This window comes from Chiloscyllium plagiosum, chromosome 6 (assembly GCF_004010195.1).
Source record: "Chiloscyllium plagiosum isolate BGI_BamShark_2017 chromosome 6, ASM401019v2, whole genome shotgun sequence".
In the NCBI taxonomy this organism is placed as follows: Eukaryota; Metazoa; Chordata; class Chondrichthyes; order Orectolobiformes; family Hemiscylliidae; genus Chiloscyllium; species Chiloscyllium plagiosum.
In genome coordinates, this window is record NC_057715.1 from 117,209,997 (window position 1) to 117,232,435 (window position 22,439).

At 43.6% G+C, this 22,439-nt stretch overlaps 1 protein-coding gene across 2 annotated transcripts in view; it reads left to right on the top strand.

Annotated features, from left to right (window-relative positions):
• The window catches only part of xrra1 (X-ray radiation resistance associated 1), an 86,988-nt gene that overhangs the window by 56,379 nt on the left and 8,170 nt on the right, over positions 1-22,439 (top strand). For both annotated transcript variants that reach the window (XM_043692540.1, XM_043692539.1), the window contains exons 11-16: positions 2,432-2,557; positions 4,779-4,869; positions 9,372-9,490; positions 11,174-11,446; positions 18,041-18,194; positions 19,179-19,294. In XM_043692540.1, the coding sequence (XP_043548475.1) occupies positions 2,432-2,557; positions 4,779-4,869; positions 9,372-9,490; positions 11,174-11,446; positions 18,041-18,194; positions 19,179-19,294 (879 nt within the window). The remainder of the gene's footprint in view (positions 1-2,431; positions 2,558-4,778; positions 4,870-9,371; positions 9,491-11,173; positions 11,447-18,040; positions 18,195-19,178; positions 19,295-22,439) is intronic.

A 22,439-nucleotide genomic window follows, 5' to 3' on the forward strand; every position in this document is an offset into this window, starting at 1 on the left:
GGGGGGGAGGGCAGGGCATGTTATATTGTGGTTTTTATTTCTTAAGAATGGCTGTGGTAACTACATATTTTGGCACTCCCAAGGACTGCAGCAGATCAAGAAAGCAGCTTACCACCACATTTGTATGGACTAATATAAAAGAAACTCCCACTAGGAATCGGGCTTTGTAGATGCAATTTCCTGGTGTGCTCCCCTCAGGAGTTTAATTTACACAATCATGCCCCCAATATTATAATCTTTCCAGGCAAAATGGGTATAGACTTCATCACCTGCAAGTTCTCTCAAAGCCATTCAATATTCTGACATGGAGATATATTGCTGTTCCCTCACTGTCGAGTGGGTTAAAATCCTGGAACTCCCTGCCTAATGCCATTGCAGGTTGACCTATAACACACTGGACTGCAGCAGTTCAAGAAGGCAGCTCACCATCTTCTTAAGGGTAACCAGGCTTGGGCAATGAATACTGGCCTGGCCAGAATCACCCACATCTCATGAACAAAACAAGCTGTGGACATCAGCAACAGCTCATGTGCAGGGAGTGTTCAACATTTAGAGATCCTGCTGTCTCAAATCATTGGAAGTGGCGTATTTGTTCCTGGGCTACTTCAGGCGAGTGATGCTCCTAGTGATAATGAACTGGTTCAGATTGCAGAGCGTTTTTCAAATCAGCATCAACAATCATCACTTAAAAAAATTATCAGCTCTTTATCATATTACTGTTTGGAGAACCTTGCTATGCACACACAGGCCTATGTTATAGCCGTGACTGCACTTCATTGGCAGTAAAGTATTCCTTGACCTTCTGAAGTTGTAAAAGGTGCTATAGGAGTGCAAATCTTCTTTTACAGGCTGTGCTACTGTGAAACTGCAAACACAGGCAGATGCCTGGCATTGAGAAGGCCATTTTGTCCATTGTGTCTGCGTTAGCATATAAAGAGCTGCCTGCCCTATTCCCACTTTCTGTTTTGGATTCCAGCATCTGCAGTTTTTTTGTCTCTATTCCCACTTTGCAGCATGCTCGATAACCCTGTAGATTATGACATTTCAGATTATCCAAATTTTCTCTTAATGCAATGACAGTTTCTATCCTACCACACTTTTTGAGCTCCAGACCCCTACCAAGTAATCAAATTACTCCACAATTTTCCCCAATTCTTCGACCAAGTCCCCTGTTTTTGCCCTTTCACTTAGTAGAAACATATTCTATCTTCTCACTCTCTGTTCTGGCCTCTTATAATTGTACACATCTCAATTAAATCTCCCTTCAGCCTCTTTTGTTTTATAGAAACCAATCTTAGCCTACTCAGCCTTTCCTCATCACTAAAATTCTCCATTCCTGACAACACCAAATCTTCTCTATGCTCTCCCTGGTGTACAACCTTCTGTATTCCAATGGTGACGACTGTACACAGTAGAACAACCCACTTTGGAAAGTGTGCTCATGTTTGAGCTCCACTGGGGCCATCACAAAAGATAAAGATTTAATCAAAGTACTCAAAGTCCCCAATTTACCTGTCTGATGGACATAGGATAACAGAAAGGTAAAAACAATGACTGCAGATGCTGGAAACCAGATTCTGGATTAGTGGTGCTGGAAGAGCACAGCAATTCAGGCAGCATCCGAGGACAGGCAAAATCCGAGGACTGGCAAAATCGACGTTTCGGAAGCCCGAAACGTCGATTTTGCCTGTCCTCGGATTTTGCTTGTCCTCGGATGCTGCCTGAATTGCTGTGCTCTTCCAGCACCACTAATCCAGAAATAGGATAACAGAAACACAGACTAGGTTTCTGTATTTAACAAGATGCTACTATTTGTAACGTAGAAATCAATTCTAACTGCAGGAAAGCAAAAATATAAATCAACATCACTGTACTAGATAAAACTCTAACCCCCTTCTTAAACCCTTATACATACATACAAAGTGACATAAACAAACAAATACGGATGCAGGAATAAATTGCAGGGGAGACACATTTCAAAGACACTTTTGTTCTTCAATTTCCTTATTTCAGATGCATTTACTATTTGTGGAAGGCACAGGGCAATTGGCACACTAATTGTGAAGTCATTAAGTCTTACTGTGTAGAGGCAACAACTTGCAGCAAGTGTGGGTGAAAATATCCAGACTTGGTTATTTCACTGCAAACAGAGTGTATATTGTAAGCACATAAGTTATTCCTCTGCCCAGGAACCAATCAGTGATTTGCAATCACTCTGAAAAAGAGTCATATTAGATTCAAAACATTGACTCTGTTTCTGTCTCCAAACATTCTATCAGATTTCTCCAGAACGTTTTGCTTTTATTTCAGATTTCCAGCATCTGCATTTTGCTTTCATTGTGATAATAGTAATGATTGAAGTAGTGTATTATGTTCATTTTTAAGATGTTTGAACAAATTAAATTATCCTCTTCCCATTCCTTTGTTCCAGGGGCAAGCTAGTTTGGAAGAATTGCTGGAGCCTCCCAAAATAAAACCAATGTGTTTTCTGAAACAGAAGAATGAGTTTCTCCCTCCATTCTCAGAGCTGAGACACCTCAGCCTTGCAAGAAATAAGGTAATGCCTAGATTCTGTTTGAGTCACTCTCATTCACCTTTTGTCCTTTAATTTTTCCCTAAATTACCTGATTGCACACATGAGGATTGATGGCAAGAATTACAGTCAAATCCCTGATTCTATCCCTGGTAAGTTGCTACAGACAAACAATGCTCAGTGATTGTATCAGGATAATCCTGGACATTTGTTTGAGATCCGGATTTATTCTGATTTACAGTGCAGCTGTTTCAGTTCCATGTGACCTTTTCCAGTTTGGAGAGTTAGTGGATCATTGGTATAAGGATCAACATGTACAGTCAATTGCTGAATTATGAATTTGTTCACTGACAACTGGAAGAGATAAAAAGACGCGCACACACACACACGCAGACACTTTGACATATGGGCGCTGCATTTAGAGACACAGAAGATAGTTAGAGGAGGAGGCCTTTCGGCCCTTCGAGCCTGCTCCGCCATTCATCACGATATTGGCTGATTGTCCAACTCAATAGCCTAATCCTGCTTTCTCCCCATAACCTTTGATCCCATTCATCTCAAATGCCATATCTAGCCACCTCTTGAATACATTTGATGTTTTGGCATCAACTGCTTCCTGTGGTAATGAGTTTCACAGGGTCACCACTCTTTGGGTAAAGAAATGTCTCCTCACCTCCATCCTAAATGGTCTATCCCAAATCCTCAAACTGGTTATGGACACACCCACCATCAGGAACACCTTCTCTGCATCTACCCTGTCTAGTCCTGTTAGAATTTCATAAGTCTTTATAAGATTTCCCCCCTCACTTGTCTGCACTCCCACAAAAACAATCCTAACTTGTTCTATGTAATTAAATATATAAAAGTATCATGTTCTGGGGATTCTTCAAGAGCTCACATCCAGTCCTCTGGTCCTAGCTGGTGTAAGCATTGAAGTTAGGAGCGTACCTGAGGAATTCTTTTGATATGTAGTTAGGAATGAGTAATAAATGCTTGCCTAACCAATATGTGTACATCCCATGAACAAATAAACAAAATGAATATAGTTAAAAACCACAAAACACCAGGTTATAGTCCAACAGGTTTATTTGGTGGCACTAGCTTTCGAAGCGCTGCTCCTTCACCAGGTGGTTGTGGAGCTGAATCATACAATACAGACTTATATGGTTCTACTCCACCACCACCTGGTGAAGGAGCAGCACTTTGAAAGCTAGTGCCACCAAATAAACCTGTTGGACTATAACCTGGGGCTGTGTGATTTTTAACTTTGTACACCCCAGTCCAACACCAACACCTCCGAAAAGTGAATATAGATACCTATATCTCATACAGACTGTGTAAGGGGATTTGTTTTATTACCTCCTTGACCTGATATACTCTAGAATTAGCCAGATATTTCAATCTCCCTAACCCTTCAAATAGGAGAGTAGTTTTCTGCCAAAAATTATGGAGGTATAAAAGTGAGTTCCATCTCCAAAACTCTTTGTTCTGTTTTTGAATTCAGTTGTAATGGGACAGGAAAAGAATGTGAACGGTTGCAGTTTATGAATCTGTGGAATGAGTATTTCAGTGAGCAAGTGGTCAATCTGCAGAACCAGTTCTCTATTTATTATTTCATAGAACATAGAAAAGTACAGCACAGACCCTTAGGCCCACAATGTTGTGCCGAGACTTAATCCTAATGTAAAATATAGTAACTTAACCTATGCACCCCTCATCTCTCTGCTATCCATGTGCATGTCGAGCAGTCACTTAAATGTCCCCGATGACTTCGCTTCCACCACCTCAACTAGCAAAGCATTCCATGTCATTGGATGTAAGATGAACATTTGTTTCCCATTCTTTAATTGCCTTTGAACTAAGGGGTATTGCTGGGCTATTTCAGAGGGCAGTTAATCTGGGACTGTGCAGTTCTAATCTGGTGAAATTAACATTACATCACTACCTCCCACAGTTGAACAGCTCTTTCAAAGACCCAGCACAGGAATGATGGGCCAAATGGACTCTTTCCGTTCTGTGAAGCAGCTTTAGTTTCCCAACCCTACTCTGTTGCTAATCTGAGCCAGGAAGATGTCAGGATGGGGAAGACCTTAACGTGATAATCCTATCGATTCCAGATTCAGGGTATTTACCTCATGCATGGCTGGGACTTGGACATGACTGGGGCAGTGCCAGGTGGAAAAGTATATGGAAAAGCTGCACTTTACAAATGCCTTTTTTTTTGCTGATGTGTTTTCTGTTGTAGATAACGGATGATGAGGAACTGCTAGCTATTTGTCTCTTTCCGGCACTCAACAAACTGACCATCTACAAAAATCCTGTTGCCTCGTACTCCGGTACTGCATATTGTTGCTGCAGCCATTTATCCTCTTGAGTTAATGGAATCTTCATACAGCAAGTACCACCAAATGAGATTTCAATCCTTACCTTTGACTATAGACAAGCTGTTTATTTCTTAGAAATTGTAGCACTATTGTTGGGGATGGAAATAAATTATGCAGTGGGGGACTCGCATGTAGCAGTCCAATTTAGAAGTAATGCACACACACAAGCCTTAAGTATTGACAAGTCGACCGAATGATCACAAGTCACTCGGATGAGATACAGAGAGTTGTGTGATTATAAAGGTTACAATCGTTTAAAAATTAGCAAACTGTCAATTTGCAGGATAACAAGCAAGCTAGGCACCTTGCCCTGTCATTAGCTTCAGTCAAGTAATGTCTGCACAGTGTTGGTTAGTAGCTGATAAGCAGATATTGGTATATAATAGGTCCTTGCAAAGAGAAGAATAGCCCCATGCAAGGCAAAAATTTGTTTATCAGATAACAGTACAGCTGCAAGGCCAACCGTCTTAGCTGGACATGGGAAACACAGGCTTTTAGTAAGCAGGCACTAAGATGAGATTCAAAATGGTTTCCAGGCTTTTAATATGTGACAAAATGGCTGTCACAAATCGAATAATTCTCCCACAGCTATCAACCACACAGCAACCACTCAATCATTGACACCCTACATTTAAATCATTGTTATGGAAAGCAAGAGAATAAATGTCAAATCTTGTAGAACTCCACTGGAAATTAACTTCCAGTCATAAAAGCATTCATCAACCATTGCACATTGCTTCCAGTCCCTGAGCCAATTTTGGATTCAGCTTGTCATTTGACCTTGGATACTATAGACTTTTATGTTCTGGTCCATGCTGGTGTTGATACTCAACATGAGCCTTCTCTCAATCTCTTTCTCTCACTCCTTCTGTTCCTTTCTCCCTCATATTCCCTTCACCTCAACTACACACTGTGGTCAACAAGTTCCACATTCTCACTGCTCTCTGAGGAAAGAAGTTTCTCCTGAAATTTCAGTTGGATTTATTAGAGACTGTCTTATATTATTGGCTCTATTTTTATATTTTCTAACTTCCCTGTCATTGCACATCTTTGGAAAAGGTGGGACTTGAACCCAGGCCGCCTGGCTCAGAAGAAGGGACACTATCACTGCACCACAAGAACCCCTCACCCTCACCCTCACCCTCACCCTCACCCTCACCCCCCTCCAATGGCTGTAGTCTTGGATTCACATGTATTACATAAACTATTAAACTTTCAAAAGAAATTGATTGGCAGTAAGAGATGTCCTGAATTAAGTTCCACTTTGAAGCGTGTGTACATATTTGATGCTGATGGTTCACAATGCAGTACTGAATGAGGGAGTGTTACACTGTTAGATGGACAGTCTATTTTACATTCCATGGAATGTGATCATCACTGGCAAGGCCATAATTTGTTGATCATCTCTAATTGCCCTTGTCTAATTGATCAGACCAAGTAAGAACAGCAGATTCCCTGGCTAAAGTTTCCTGCTGGTGAACCAGATGGGATTTTACTAATGATAAAGTTTCGTGGTCACCATTACTTGGACTGATTTGGAGGTGCCGGTGTTGGACTGGGGTGAACAAAGTTAAAAATCACACAACTCCAGGTTATAGTCCAACAGGATGGCACGGTGGCTCAGTGGTTAGCACTGTTGCCTCACGGCGCCAGAGACCTGGGTTCAATTCCCGCCTCAGGCGACTGTCTGTGTGGAGTTTGCACATTCTCCCCGTGTCTGCGTGTTTTTCCTCCGGGTGCTCCGGTTTCCTCCCACAGTCCAAAAATGTGCAGGTGAGGTGAATTGGCCACGCTAAATTGCCCGTAGTGTTAGGTGAAGGGGTAAAATGTAGGGAATGGTTCTGGGTGGGTTGCGCTTCAGCAGGTCGGTGTGGACTTGTTGGGCCGAAGGGCCTGTTTCCACACTGTAAGTTATCTAATCTAATCTAAGGTTTATTTGGAAGCACTAGTTTTCGGACCGCTGCTCCTTCATCAGGTAGCTGTGGAGCAGGATCATAAGATACAGAATTGCAGTGTCACGGAAAGAAATATTAAACAAATTTAGCTTAAGTCTTTCATCTTTTAGAATGATCATGTTTTGTTTTGGTTCCTTCATATGTAAATCCCAGAACTTTCAAAAAGTTATGTTCTCAAGATAGCTTTAACAATAGGTGCCATCTCAGCTCAGATAATGCATTGAAGGTGTGAGATTAAAGAGGTAAAAACAATAACTGCAGATGCTGGAAACCAGATTCTGGAAGGGAGGAGAGGGTGGAGTGGATAGGTGGAAAAGGAGCTGGGCAGGTCGGACAAGTCTGGACAAGTCAAGGGGACAGTGTTGAACTGGAGATTAGAAACTAGGATGAGGTGGGGGAAGGGGAAATGAGGAAGCTGTTGAAGTCCACATTGATGCCCTGGGGTTGAAGTGTTCTGAAGCGGAAGATGAGGCGTTTCTTCTTCCATGCGTCTGGTGGTGAGGGAGCGGCGGTGGAGGAGGCCCAGCACCTCCATATCCTCGGCAGAGTGGGAGGGGGAGTTGAAATCTTGAGCCACGGGGCGGTTTGGTTGATTGGTGCGGGTGTCTCGGAGATGTTCCCTAAAGCGCTCTGCTAAAGTCAGTCTGTGTCCCAATGTTAAGTCAGCCTGATTCTATTTCTAAAGTGGGATTTACAGAATCTTACATGGATTTATGCAGTTTTTTAACAAAATAAAATGTAATTCTGCAAATACAAATTCACCCCACAAACTTACATGTGTCTGTGTGCAGGGGAGACCGAGTGAGTGTGTGCATGTGTGTGTCAGGGTGTGAGTGTCTGTGGGAGGGGGGATATGAGTGTCTGTGAGAGTGTGTGTAAGTGAGTGTAATAAGTCTGTGAGAGGGTGCATGTGTGGGAGTGTATATGGGGTGATGTGAGGGAGTGTATATGTGAATGTATGAGAGAGAGCTTGTGTATGACAGTGGGTTTGCGTGAGTGTGTGTGTGTGTTTAGTACAGTGAGGTCGCCTGTAGTGTGACATGAACCCAAGATTCCAGTTGAGGCCATCCCCATGCCTCTGCTCAGCCACTTTGTGTTGTTGAGTGTCCCAAGGTCTGCCTTGGAGGATGGTCATGCAAAGCTCTGAGGCCGAATGTCCCTGACCATTACTAGGACTAGCTGTCAATCCCAGTTTCTTATTCATGATTACATTTAAACTTATCTTCCTCCACAATTAATCAATTATCTGCTGACTTCCCCACTGCACCGCTGGAGACTCAGTACTGAGGGATCACTGGACTGATGGTGAGGCAGTATCGAGGGACTCTGCACTGTTGAAGGGTCAGTTAAGAGGAAGCTCTGCACTATCAAAAGATTATTACTGAAGGAGAACAGCACTGTCGAAGAGTCAGTCCTGAGCTATTTTGCACCGTTGAATGGTCAGAATGGAGGTTATCTGGAAATTACTATCTGAAATGGTGTTAAAAGTGAAACTGTCACAACATTTAGATGATCATTTGAAATATCCTTATACAAGGATATGGGCCAAGTACAGGAAAAGAGACTGGAGTAGCTAGATGACTGGCATGGATGTAATGGGCTGAAGGGCCTCTTTCTATGCTATAAAACACCATGAACCTATGAAAGCTAGTGAATTATGCCCGAACATCGATTCTCCTGCTCCTTGGGTGCTGCCTGACAGGCTATGCTTTTCCAGCACCACACTCTCGACTCTGATCTCCAGCATCTGCAGTCCACACTTGCTCCTCGTTAAAAACCCATCTGGGTCACTGATGTCCCTTAGGGAAGGAAACCTGCTGTTCTTACCCAATCTTACCAACCCACAGCAATGTGTTAAACTCTTAACTAACTGCTTTTTGAAATGGCTTAGCAGACCACTCAGTTTGAGGGCAATTGAAGATCACCAATAATTGACAACCCACCAGCAACTCAAACATCCTCTGAATGTATGTGTCAAAGCGTCGAATAGTCAAGCTGGGATTGGTGCCCTGGGCACTGAGCAGCTTACAATTCAACTCCAATTTATTTCAATGGACAGGACAGAGGATTTAGATTAGATTCCCTACAATATGGAAACAGGCCCTTCAGCCCAACAAATCCACACTGACCCTCCGAAAGTAACCTACCCAGACCCATTCCCCTACTTTTACCCCTGACTGATGCACCTAACACAATGGGCAATTTAGCATTGCCAATTTACCCGACCTGCACATCTTTGGACTGTGGGAGGAAATCGGCGCACCCGGATGAAACTCACACAGACACGGGGAGAATGTGCAAACTCCCCACTGACAGTCGTCCGAGGTTGGAATCAAACCTGGGTCCCTGGCATTGTGAGGCAGCAGTGTTAACCACTGAGACACGCGGTGCTCCATTTAGCGTGTGTGGGTGTGTATGTATGTATATGTACTATTTTACTTTGCACAAACACATTGTAATGACCGTTCTTACGCAGATTCTCTTCATTTTCCCATTCAGTGAAGCACCTGCTAGTGCTCTCCATGTTTCAGGACAGACTCGGGATTGAGGTGATCAGAGGCAAGCCTCAGCCCCCAGAGAAACCACCAGTCTGCAATGTCTTTAATCACAAGCGCAAGGTAACTTTGTTATATTTGTTCAGTGGATGTGGGTGTTGCCAGCATTTATCATCCATCCCATCTCCATTCCCTGCAGAAGGTGGGGGTGAGCTGCCTTCTTGAACCGCTGCTGTAAGTAGACACACAATGCCCTGAGGGAGGGAGTTCCAGAATTTTTGACTCAGCAACACTGAAGGATGGGTGACATAATTCCAAGTCAGAATGGTGAGTGGCTTGGAGGGGAACTTGCAGGGATGGTGTTCCCATATATCTGCTGCCCTTCATGATAGAGGAAGATGCTGTTGAAGGAGGTTTGGCAAGTTGCTGCAGTATTTATTGGACAGTAAGTACATTCTGAGACATTTCAGAGGTTAATGGAAACTTAATGGGATAGAAAAGGTGAACCAAAGTACTGCAGGGCAAGAGGACATAGGGTCAGGCTTATGGTGGATATGTTGAGTACCGCTATCAACAAAGATTTCTCAAAATGTAATTGCATTTGTATTTCATCTTTAATATTGTAAAACATCCAGAGAAATTTTTACAGGATTAAACAACATTGCACACTCAGCCATTTAAGGAAGTATTAAGATAGGGGATCAAAACTTGGCCACAGAGTCCAATTTAAGAATGAAAATGTGAGCGGGGTGGACAGGGTTTGGGAAGGAATTCTGGACAGGGACGCCTGTGTGAGTGATGGAGGGATCCAATTTGAGGATGTTTGTGAGTCCAGAAAGTGAGGAATGCAGAGACCTTGCAAGACTGGAAGAGGTTAGAGAGATCAGGAAAATACTCACTGCAGCTGACTTTATCAAAACTGACAGAATGCAGTAAGCTGGGCTATAAATCTGATGGTATTTCCATCCAACCTCCCAGATCATTTGTGGTGGATTTTAACCAGTTCCCTGCAGTGGCCGGTAAACGTGCTTGTCTGAAGCTGGCAGGTTCATTATGTTAAATAATCAGATCAGGACCTGATGGGATTGAGGCCTGAGTGTGCAGGGGGTTCCTCACTTCAGTGTGTCTCCCTACTGTTGCGACAAATTCCAGTTGCACATGTAACTGGGCTCATGCCTCCCACTGTCAGGGCAGACTAAGAGTTTCAATTGTGAAGTTCACACCTTTCTCGCTGTGGGGGTTAAATTGGAGCTCCTTGAGTTGCAGTGTGGGCAAGTTACTCTTGTTGCCAGGGGTTGGGTAGGAACTCTGCTTTTGAACTTTAAATCATTGAATGACAGTGCAGACGGATACTCTCTGTGCCACCTCTTTGGGAGAGGTAACCAATTATGCTGCTTCCCCATAGTCTTATACTGAATCTGTCCTTTCGAGCAGTCTGTTCCAGATCACAACTCAGAAACCTGCTCATCGCCCACCCACCCCCCTCTCCCCCACAACCTCAACCAACAGTGGGTTGATTACAGATGGTCTCTATTTTCTCAAAACAATGTGGAGTTGTAAACTTTTCATCATTGGGACAGCTGCACTAAGGCTTAAATATTTCATATTTAATTTCCCACTGCTTGGAATTCCAGGGTTTTTGGGGATTCAAATCCATTTTCTTCAGTGTATGAGCAATGACGTAATGATCAGGTTGGCTTCCTGCTGCAGGAGTGCTAGGGCTAAGAAACCTTTGTAGTCAAGATTCTGGACTGTGTCTCATACTACTGGATCACTACTTGAGGAAGTTCCCTTTTGCTGTTTCAGGTCAACAGTCACATTCCACGGATTCCTAAACAGGACCTGGTGTTGGAAGCCGCTGAGCAGCTCCTGGAGCTGGACCAGGATGGAGAAGGAGGGAGCCAGTCTGATGATGAAGAGATGGAAATTCCAACACCACCACTTGCCATCTGCTCAGACCTTCTGTCATCAGTATCACACAGGGTCTGCCCATTGGAGAGCAGGTCCTCTGAAGGGAGCTCCTGGACTTCAGATCAGACAATCAAAGAAAAGGAAATAGAGGGGTTCTTCATGACCCAGGTCAGTTCTATCAAAGATACCATGATTATAGACTGCTTTTTATGTTAGAGTAACAGGGAGTTAATGGCACAGTGCATTGAGAAAAGTAAGAAAATCTCAAATTCAGATGAACCACATTCTTTGCGATTTTGGCCTAATTGGAAAAGTCAACATTAGTTGCTCATTCCTAAATGCCCTTAAACTCCAATGTTTTGCTTAGCCATTTCGGGGAGCAGTTAAGAGTCAACTATGTTGCTATGGGTCTGGAGTCACATATAGGGCAGTCTGGGTAAGGACAGCAGATTTGCTTCCCTAAAGGATACAACCACAGAGATAGGTTTTTACAACAATCAATGATAATTTCATGATCACCATAACTTAGACTAGTCTCTGATTCCAAATTTTATTTTGCAAATTTAATTTAAATTCCCTCAGCTGACTTATAGACTCCTAAATGTTTACAGCGCAGAAGGAGACAATTTGGCCATTGTGTCCATACCAGTCAACCAAGATCTGATTCCATTTTCCAGCTGTTGACCCACAGCCCTGGAGTCTATGAAAGTGAATATTTAAATGCTGCTTAAATGTCACAAGAGATTCTGACTCAATCGCAGTGAGTTCCAGACTCCCAGTGCCTTCTGAGTGTGAAGGTTTCTACTCAACTCCTCTCTGAGCCCTATTCATCTTACCTTAAATCTAGGCTCCCTTGTTATTGACCTCTCTACTAACGGAAGATGTATCTTCCTGTTCCCCCGATCTATGCCCCTCATTATCTTGCATACCTCTATCAGGACTCCTTTCAATCTTCACTGCTACATTGAAAACAACCACAACCAATCTAATTGTTCCTCACAGCTCAGGTCCTCCAGGCAGCAGCATCTTGGTAAGTCTCCTCTCTATTGCAATCACATCTTTCCTATAATGTGGTGACCAGAACTGCACATAGCACTCAGTTGTGATCTAACCAGTGTTTTATACAGTTCCAACATAACCTCCTAACTTTTTTATTCTATGCCTCAGCCAGTAAAGACAGGTATTCCATATGCCTTCTTAACCACCTTACCTACTTGCCCTGCTACCTATAGGGATCTTTTGATGTGCACACCAAAGTCCCTCTGATCTTCTGTACTTTCTGGGAGCCTGCCATTTAGAGTGTAATCCCTGCCTTACCAGCTCTCCCCAAATGCATTTACATCACACATTTCCAGATGTAGGCTTGCTTGGTGAGCTGGAACTACAGAGGCAATCATCCCAATATCCACAAACGAAGCTGCATCATTTCATTTCAGACAATTCGTCACCATACAAGGTAACATCTTCAGTGGGCCTACGGACGAAGCATTGCTGATGACTCCTGCTTTCTATTTATATGTTTGTGTTTCTTTGGGTTGGTGATGTCATTTCCTGCAGGGATGTCATTTCCTGTTGGGATGTCATTTCCTGTTCTTTTTCTCAGGGAGTGGTAAATTGGGTCCAAGTCTATGTGTTTGTTGATAGAGGTCTGGTTGGAATGCCATGCTTCTAAGAATTCTCGTGTATGTCTCTGTTTGGCTTGTTCCAAGATGGATGTATTGTCCCAGTTGAAGTGGTGTCCTTCCTCATCTGTATGTAAGGATATTAGTGAGAGAGGGTCATGTCGTTTTGTGGCTAGTTGATGTTCATGTAGCCAGGTGGCTAGTTTTCTGCCTGTTTGTCCAATATAGTATTTGTTATAGTCCTTGTAAGGTATTTTGTAAATGATATTAGTTTTGTTTGTTGTCTGTATAGGGTCTTTCAATTTCATTAGCTGCTGTTCTAGTGTGTTAGTGGGTTTGTGGGCTACCATGATGCCAAGCGGTCTGGCAGTCATTTCCGAGATGCCTTTGATGTAGGGGAGAGTGGCTAGGATTTCTGGACATGTTTTGTCTGCTTGTTTGGGTTTGTTGCTGAGAAATTTGCCAACTATGTTCATTGGGTACCTGTTCTTTTTGAGTACACTGCTTGGGTGATTTTCCTCTGCTTGCATAATTCCTCTGTGCTGCAGTGTGTACCCTGATATTGGAGATCCCATGGGTGTTCCATTGGTTTGTCTATAGGTTTTGTTGTTGAAGGTGAAGTGGGTGGTAAGGCATAGGTCTACTAGCTTGACGATGCTGTCCTTTCTGATGAAGTTGGTGGTGTTTGGTGTATGTGTCTTTGGGTCTCCTAATAGTGTAGTCAGTGTTTCTTTGGCCAGGTTGATGTTGATTGATGTAAACAGGGCTGTGACATCAAAGGAGACCATTATTTCATCCTTTTCTATCTTAGTGTCTTTGATGGTCTTCAGGAATTCTTGGGTGGAGTGGATGGAGCAGCATGAGTCTTCTACTAAGTGCTTTAGTCTTTTGTGTAGCTCCTTGTCCAATCCGTAAGTTGGTGTTCCAGGTAGCGAGACTATGGACTGGGGGGGGGCTACTGGTTTGTGAATTTTGGGTAATCCATAGAAGTGTGGTGTGTTGGATCTGTTTGGTTTCATTTCTTGGAAGCCAGTCTTATTTATTTCTCCAGATTTCAAATGTTTTTTGAGTAGGACTATGATTCAGTTCTCTAGTTGCGGGATCGGGTCTATCGCCACCTGTTGATAAGTGTTGGTATCTGCAAGTAGTGCATTTGCTTTTACAGTGTAGTCTCTTTGGTTTAAAATGACTGTCAAGCGTCCTTTGTCTGCAGGTAGGATAACAATGTTTTTATCTTTTTTTAGTGTTTCTCGTGCTTTCCTTTCTTGTGTATTGAGCGTGTTTCCTTCCTTTTTTCTGCTTAATGTTAGTGTGACTACCTGTCTGATAGTTTGCTGTGTTTCTTCTGTGAGTTGGTTGTCTTTCACTGTTGTTTCTAATGCTGCAAAGGACACCACTTCAACTGGGACAACACATCCATCCTAGGACAAGCCAAACAGAGACACGCATGAGAATTCCAAGAAGCATTCCAACCGGAACTCTATCAACAAACACATTGACTTGGTCCCGATTTATCACTCTCTGAGAAAAAGAACAGGAAATGACATTACCACAGGAAATGACATCACCAACCCAAAGAAACCCAAACATATAAATAGAAAGCAGGAATCATCAGCAATGCTTCGTCCAGCAGCTCACTGAAGATATTACCTAGTAGGGTGATGAAACGTCTGAAAATGAACCTTCCAGCTCAGCGAGCAAACCTACATCCAGAACCTCAACCTGAGCTACAAATCTTCTCAAAACCCGCTAACACATTTCCAGTTAACTTCCATTTGTCACTATTCTACACATCTGAGCAGTCCATTCAGATTCTCCTGCAGGTTGTGGCTATTCCTCCTCATTATTTATAGAGTGAAACAGCATGGAAGCAGACACTTCAGTCCAACCAACCATAGAATCATAAAGTTATAGAGACATGCAGCACGGAAGCCGACCCTTTGGTCCAACATGTCGATGCTGACCAGATATCCTAAATAAACCTAGTCCCATTTGCCAGCTTTTGGCCCATATCCCTCTAAACCCTTCCTTTCCTATTCATATACCCATTCACATGCCTTTTAAATGTTGTAATTGTACCAGCCTCCACCACTTCCACTGGCAGCTCATTCCATACACACACCACCCTCGGAATGAAAAATTTGCTTCATAGGTCCCTTTTAAGTATTTCCCCTCTTACCCTAAACCTATGCTCCCGAGATTGACTCCCCCACTTTGGGCAAAAGAGCTTGTCTATTTACCCTATACATGTTCCTTATGATTTTATAAACCTGTATAAGGTCACCTCTCAGCCTCCGATGCTACAGGGAAAATACCCCCAGCCTATTCAGCCTCTCCCTATTGCTCAAATCCTCCAACCCAGCAACATCCTCATAAATCTTTTCTGAACCCTTTCAGGTTTGACAACATCGACCTCACCCACAACTTCCACCTCACCTTCAAATTCACTTGGTCCATCTAGGACACCTCTCTCCCCTACCTTGACCTCTCCATTTCCACCTCCAGCGACAACCTCCAGACAGACGTTTACTACAAATCCACAGACTCCCATAACTACCTGAACTACACCTCCTTGCACCCAGGATCCTGCAAGAACTCTATCCCCTTCTCCCAATTCCTCTGCCTCCGCCACATTTGCTCGCATGAGAAGACATTCCACTCCCAAGCTTCCCAGATGTCCACCTATTTCGAACAACATGCATTTCCATCCAGACAGCTCTCCATCACACCATCTCCATTCCCTGTTCTACTGCTCTAAACCCAACCCCCTCCAAACATGATAAAGACAGAGTGCCCCTTGTCCTTACCTAGCACCCCACCAGTCTCCGCTTCTAATGCACCATCCTTAAACACTTCCACCAACTCCAACTAGACCCTACCCTCAAGAACATCTTCCCCTCCCCACCCCTCTCCACCTTCCGCAAGGACCGTTCCCTTCAACAGTACTTGGTTTGCACCACTGTCCCCACTGACCCCCTGAACCCACAGATACCTTCCCCTGTAACTGGAAAAGATGCAAAACCTGCCAGTACACCACCCCCCTCACCACCATCCAGGTCCGCAAAAAATCTTTCCAGGTGAGACAGAGGATGACTTGTCCGCTTTTACCAACCGAGGTAAAAACAATGACTGTAGATGCTGGAAACCAGATTCTGGATTAGTGGTGCTGGAAGAGCACAGCAGTTCAGGCAGCATCCGAGGAGTACTTCCAACCTAGTTTACTGCATCAGGTGCTCCCGATGTGGTCTTCTCTACATCAGGGAGACCCCATGTAATCTCTGAACATTTCGCTGAGCATCACAGTTGGGTCCGCAGAATCTCCCAGTCACTGCCCATTTTAATTCCCTTCCCATTTTAATTTCAAACATGACCATCCTTTGCCTCTTCCATTGCCATAACGAACCAACACCTCATCTTCCATCTGGGCAGCCTGCAGCCCGGAGGACTCAACATTGAGTTCTCCACTTTCAAATAACCTTTCTTCCCTTCTCTCCTCCCCCTCTGTTTCACTCCTCCCAGCCACCAACTGGATTCATTCCTTCCATTGACCAACCATGTCATACCCTTTGCCTGTATACACCTATCCCCACTTCACCACCTCTGTTCCCGCCACTCCCTTTATCTGCAGCTCCCCCTACACCCACCCACAGTCCTGAAGAAGGATTATACCCAAAATGTCAACTTCTCCATCTCCTGATGCTGCCTGGCTTGCCAGGTTCTTCCAGCCTCCTGCCTGTCCAATTAACATCCTTCCTATAGCAGGGAGCCCAGAATTGCACGCTGTATTCCAAAAGTGGCCTAACCAATGTCCTGTACAGCTGCAACATGACTCCCAACTCCTATACTCAATGCACTTGCCCTGTTCACAAACTAAACTAGTCCCACCTGCCTGTATTTGGCCCATAACCCTCCAAACAATTTCTATTCATGTACATATCTAAATGTCTATTAAACATTATAACTATACCTGCGTCCATCACTTCCTCTGGAAGTTCATTCCACAAACCAACCACTCTCTGTGTAAAAAGATTGCGTGTTTTGTTTTTTTTAAATCTTTCTCCTCTCACCTTAAAAATATGCCCCAAGTTTTTAACTTGTCAAACCTTATCTATGCCCCTCATGATTTTATAAACTTCTATAAGGACACCCCTCAACATCCTATGCTCCAGTAAAAAAAATCCCAGCCTATTTTTATAACTAAAACCTTCCATTCCTGGCAACATTCTGATAAATCTTTTCTGAACCCTCCCCAGTTTAATTATATCCTTCCTATAAAAGGGGAACCAGAACTGCACACAATACTCCAGAAGAGGCCTCACCAGTGTCCTGTACAACCTCAACATGACGTCCTAACTTCTAAACTCAAAAGGTCTGAGCAATGAAGACAAGCATGCTAAATGCCTTCTTAACCACCCTGTCTACATGTGATGCAAATTTCAAATTTACCACCCCACAGTTTTTGTGCATTTGCAAACATCCTGATTATATCCGTACATTAGAAATAGCAAGGTCACCAGCAGTGATCCTTGTGGAAACCACAGGAGCCAGACTTGCAGCCACAGGAACCCCTCTACTATCACCCTCTGTATCTGCTTCTGAGCCAAAATTTGAATGTGCCACTTAACTTTGGATCCCATGAGTTCATACTTTCTTGACCAATCTGAGGTACTTTATCAAAAGCTTTGCTAAAGTCCATGTACACCATGTCAAAAGTATTATCCTCATCAACAATCCTGGTTACTCCCTCAAAACATCCAAACAACCCTCCCTTAACAAACCCATGCTATCATTCATTAATCCATGTTTCTCCAAGTGGATATATATTTTCTGTCTCAGAATTCTTTCTAATAATTTGCCCTCCACTGAGGTTAAACTGACCGGCCTGTAATTTCTTAGTCTATCCCTTCAGTGTGTTGTGTACTCTGTAACCCTCAGTTGTGTTGGCATGGTGTCTTTTTGAGCACACTAGTGTAAACACTGTGTTTTCTCTGAAATCAATAGTACTTTCACTGTATCTTGGTGGAGCTCTCTACCTATCGCATTGTCACTCCTTACCCTACACTAGAGCCTGAAGAAACACTGAGCCTATGGCAGTCCTGTGAGTTCCAATATCTCTGTGTCCTGATTTTATTTCCTGAAGGTTGACAATGTGACACTGAAGAGTGAAGGGTTGGAGAGTATGAAGGAAACATTTACTGAAACATCCTCATTCACATCTAATCTTCCTGAAAAATATAGAGGCTATGAAGAACTTCTGGATGCAAATCCTGACCCTGACTTTGTGGAACCACTTGGTAAGAGATTCTACTCCCATCCATAGCTTCCTCCCCCACCCCCTATCATCTCAGAGAGGTCCAATACTTCTGCATTATGAGCGTCGGCTGATGCTACCGGCTCCTCTAGGAATTGTCCTGGAGTCTCCAGGAATTGGTGAGGAACCACCTGTCCACTGCTGTGAGGAAATGTCGGAAATCAGATCATTGGTTTTCTAAAAAAAAGTTACTTTAAATTTCATTGAATCCTTCCAGTAATACAAGTGTTGGAAGAAATGGCAGAAGTTTGGAAATGTTGAAATTGAGAGCATGTAACCTCCAGGAATGGATGCTCCAGGACTTGACATCCGGATATTCAACTGACTCCTAGTGGCCCTCTTCCCCATTCCACGGTGGCTCAGTGGTTAGCACTGCTGCCTCACAGCACCAGGGTCACAGGTTCGATTCTAGCCTCGGGTGACTGTCTGTGTGGAGTTTGCACATTCTCCCTGTGTCTGCGTGGTTTCCTCCGGGTGCTCCAGTTTCCTCCCACAGTCCAAAGATGTGCAGGTTAGGTGAATTGGCCACGCTAAATTACCCATAGTGTGAGGTGCATTAGTCAGAGGGAAATGGGTCTGGGTGGGTTACTCTTCAGAGGGTCGGTGTGGTCTGGTTGGGCCGAAGGGCCTGTTTCCACACTGTAGGGAATCTAATCTAAAGAAAATTGAATTAATTGTCATGTGTACCGAGGCACAGTGAAAAGCTTTATCTTGTGAGCAATACAGGCAGATCACAGAGTTAAGTAGCATAGGTAGTAAATAATAGGTAAACAGCAGCAAAAACAAAAACGCAGGTATAGGCGAATGTTAAGAGTTTGTGAGTCCATTCAGTATTCTAACAACAGTAGGGTGGAAACTGTTTTGAAACCAGCTGGTGTGTGTTCAGTCTTCTGTACGGTAGGTTCGAGTTTCAGTCTTACAGAACCTTCATTCAGCAGTTTGTTTTTGTTCTCATTTGACTCTCCAGGAATTCAGCAGAATGTTCAACAATTGGAACGCTCACTTCGGAAGCTACAACTGTACCCTGACCCATTTGCCAGAGTGGACCTCCAAAGGGAGCCCAATGTGCCCAGGACAAGAATGGTATAGTACTTTATTGTCACATCACTCTAGGAATCAGAAAATGAATAACCACTGCACCTTTCACCTTCTCAGGATGTTCCAATGTGCTTTATACCTAATGAAGTGCTTTTTGAATTTAGTCACTATCCTAATGTCGGAAATATGGCAACCAACTTGCGCATAGCATGTTCCCACAAGCAGCAAATGGCAGGAGAATCTGTTTTACTGATTTTGGTTGAAGGGTAAGTATTTGTCCCAGGGCACTGGGAAGAATTGCCCTGCTGTTTTTTTTTGAAGAGTGTTGTAGCAAAGTTTATATCATCTTTAGAGGGCAGATGGGGCCTTGGTTTAAAATCTCATTCAAAAGATAGTAATTTTGACAATGCAGCATTCAGTAAAGTCCCACTACTGTTGGAAGTGGAGACTATGGAACTTAGGTCTTCAAAGCGAGACCTGAGTCAAGAATCTTATGATTCAATGGACTGACACCATAGTGCCATGGGCAGTGTTGCCAATACTGCAGAAAAGCAGCCATTTAGACAATAGGTGCAGGAGTAGGCCATTCTGCCCTTCGAGCCTGCACCACCATTCAATATGATCATGGCTGATCATCCTTAATCAGTATCCTGTTCCTGCCTTATCTCGATAACCCTTGATTCCACAATCCTTGAGAGCTCTATCCAACTCTTTCTTAAATGAATCCAGAGACTGGGCCTCCACTGCCCTCTGGGGCAGAGTATTCCACACAGCCACCACTCTCTGGGTGAAGAAGTTTCTCCTCATCTCTGTTCTAAATGGTCTACCCCGTATTTTTAAGCTGTGACCTCTGGTTCGGCACTCACCCATCAGGAGAAACATGTTTCCTGCCTCCAGGGTGTCCAATCCTTTCTCACTTTGAAAGATCCCAGTAGCTGAGCTTAATCTGTTTCTGGTGTTGATTGAGGGAGAACTCTAGCACAGTCTTCTGTCTTGTTTTGTTGAATTGGAGCCTGGGTTCTGCACCATCTCCTGGAGTAGACAGCCAAGCCGTCTGCCCAGGCAGCATTCCCTCAGTAAGATATCAGAATGGGAAACCTTTGTTGGCCTTTAACTTACCCAGTTGGTCAGTTAGCGAAAGTGGTGTCTTACAAATTAAGGGGTCTCACATTTGGAACACTTCTCTTACCGATGATCACAAAAGGCCTCATGCAAGAGAATGGAGTAGCCTGCTCCACCATTCAATAACATCATGGCTGATCTGATGTTCCTCACACTTACTTTCCTGTCCTTTTCCTTTAACCCTTAACTCCCTGATTGAACAAAATTCTATCTCAGCCTTAAATATACAGAAGGACTCTGCCCCCATAACTCTCTGTGACGAGGAGTTCCAAAGACTCACAACCCTCTGTGGGAAGAAATTCCTCCCCATCTCAGTCTGAAATTGGTGCCCCTTTACACCGAGACGGTGTCCTCTGGTCCTAGACTCTCCCATGAGGGGAAACATCCTCTCAGCATTGACCTGTAATGCTCCTTAAGAATGCTATATGCTTCAACGAGATCATCCCTCATTCTAAATTCCAGTGAGTCCCAACCTGTTTACCCTTTGCCTGTAAGACAGTCCCTCCATACCAGGGATCATCCTCATGAACCTTCTCTGAACTGCCTCCAGTGAAATAATATACTTTCTTAAATAAGGGGACCAAAACTGCTCACAAAACCCCAAATGTGGTCTCACCAGCACCTTGTACAATTGCAATAAGACTTGCCTCCTCTCACACTCCAACCCCCTTGAAATAAGGGCCAATATTCCATTAACCTCCCTGATTAACTGCTGCACCTGTGTGATAGCTTTCTGTGTTCAAGCACAAGTATCCCTAAGTCCCTTTGTAATAGAACTGAGACCATAAGCTATAAGAGCAGAATTAGGCCACTTGGTTTTTGTAATCCCTCATTCCCTCATGGCTGATATGTTACAGCTTCCTGCAGGTTTTCTCCAGGTAAAGAATACTCTGTTCTTCTCCTCTCCCTTCCAAAATGAACAACATCACATTTTCACACACTATACGCTATTTGCCACTTTTTTTGCTCACATACTTAATCTGTCATTATCTCTCTGTGAATTTTTGTATTCCCATCACAACTTGCCTTTCTACCTATTTTTTGTGTCATCTGCAAATTTTGCAACAGTATACAGAATGACCTCAGTTATCCGAACGTCACTTATCCGAATTTCAGATTATCCAAACAAGATGTTGAGGTCCTGTAAAAACGTTATCCGTTATGCGAACAATCAGTTATACAAACAAAATACTCCCTGCCCGTCTCGTTCAGATAATCGAGGTTGTTTTGTACTTGCTTCCTTCCTGCACATTATTAATATAGATTGTAAACAGTCGCAGTCCTAGTACTGATCCCCGCTGGTTACCAACCTGAAAAAGAACCCCTTATCCCCACTCAGTGTTTTCTGTCCATAAGCCAATTCTCTATCCATGCCGATATACTACCTCCAACACCCTGGGCTGTTATTGCTTAACTTTTTGTGGGATACCTTGAAAATGCTTTCAAGGTATCCCACTGTACCACTTGTGGGCGGCACGGTGGTACAGTGGTTAGCACTGCTGCCTCGCAGCGCCAGAGACCCGGGTTTTCTGTCCATAAGCCAATTCTCTATCCATGCCGATATACTACCTCCAACACCCTGGGCTGTTATTGCTTAACTTTTTGGGGGATACCTTGAAAATGCTTTCTGGAAGTCCAAGTACTTCACAACCACTAGTTCTCCTCAATACTCTCAGATTTTTTGTCATTCGGCGGGTCGGTGTGGACTTGTTGGGCCGAAGGGCCTGTTTCCACACTGTAAGTAATCTAATCTAATCTAATCTAATCTTCACAACCACTAGTTCTCCTCAATACTCTCAGATTTTTTGTCATTTTTGTCATTTACCTAAATGATTTGGATGCGAGCAAAGAGGTACAGTTAGTAAGTTTGCAGATGACACCAAAATTGGAGGTGTAGTGGACAGTAATGAGGGTTACCTCAGATTACAACAGGATCTGGACCAGATGGGCCAATGGGCTGAGACATGGCAGATAGAGTTTAATTCAGATAAATGTGAGGTGCTGCATTTTGGGAAAGCAAATCTTAGCAGGACTTATACACTTAATGGTAAGGTCCTAGGGAGTGTTG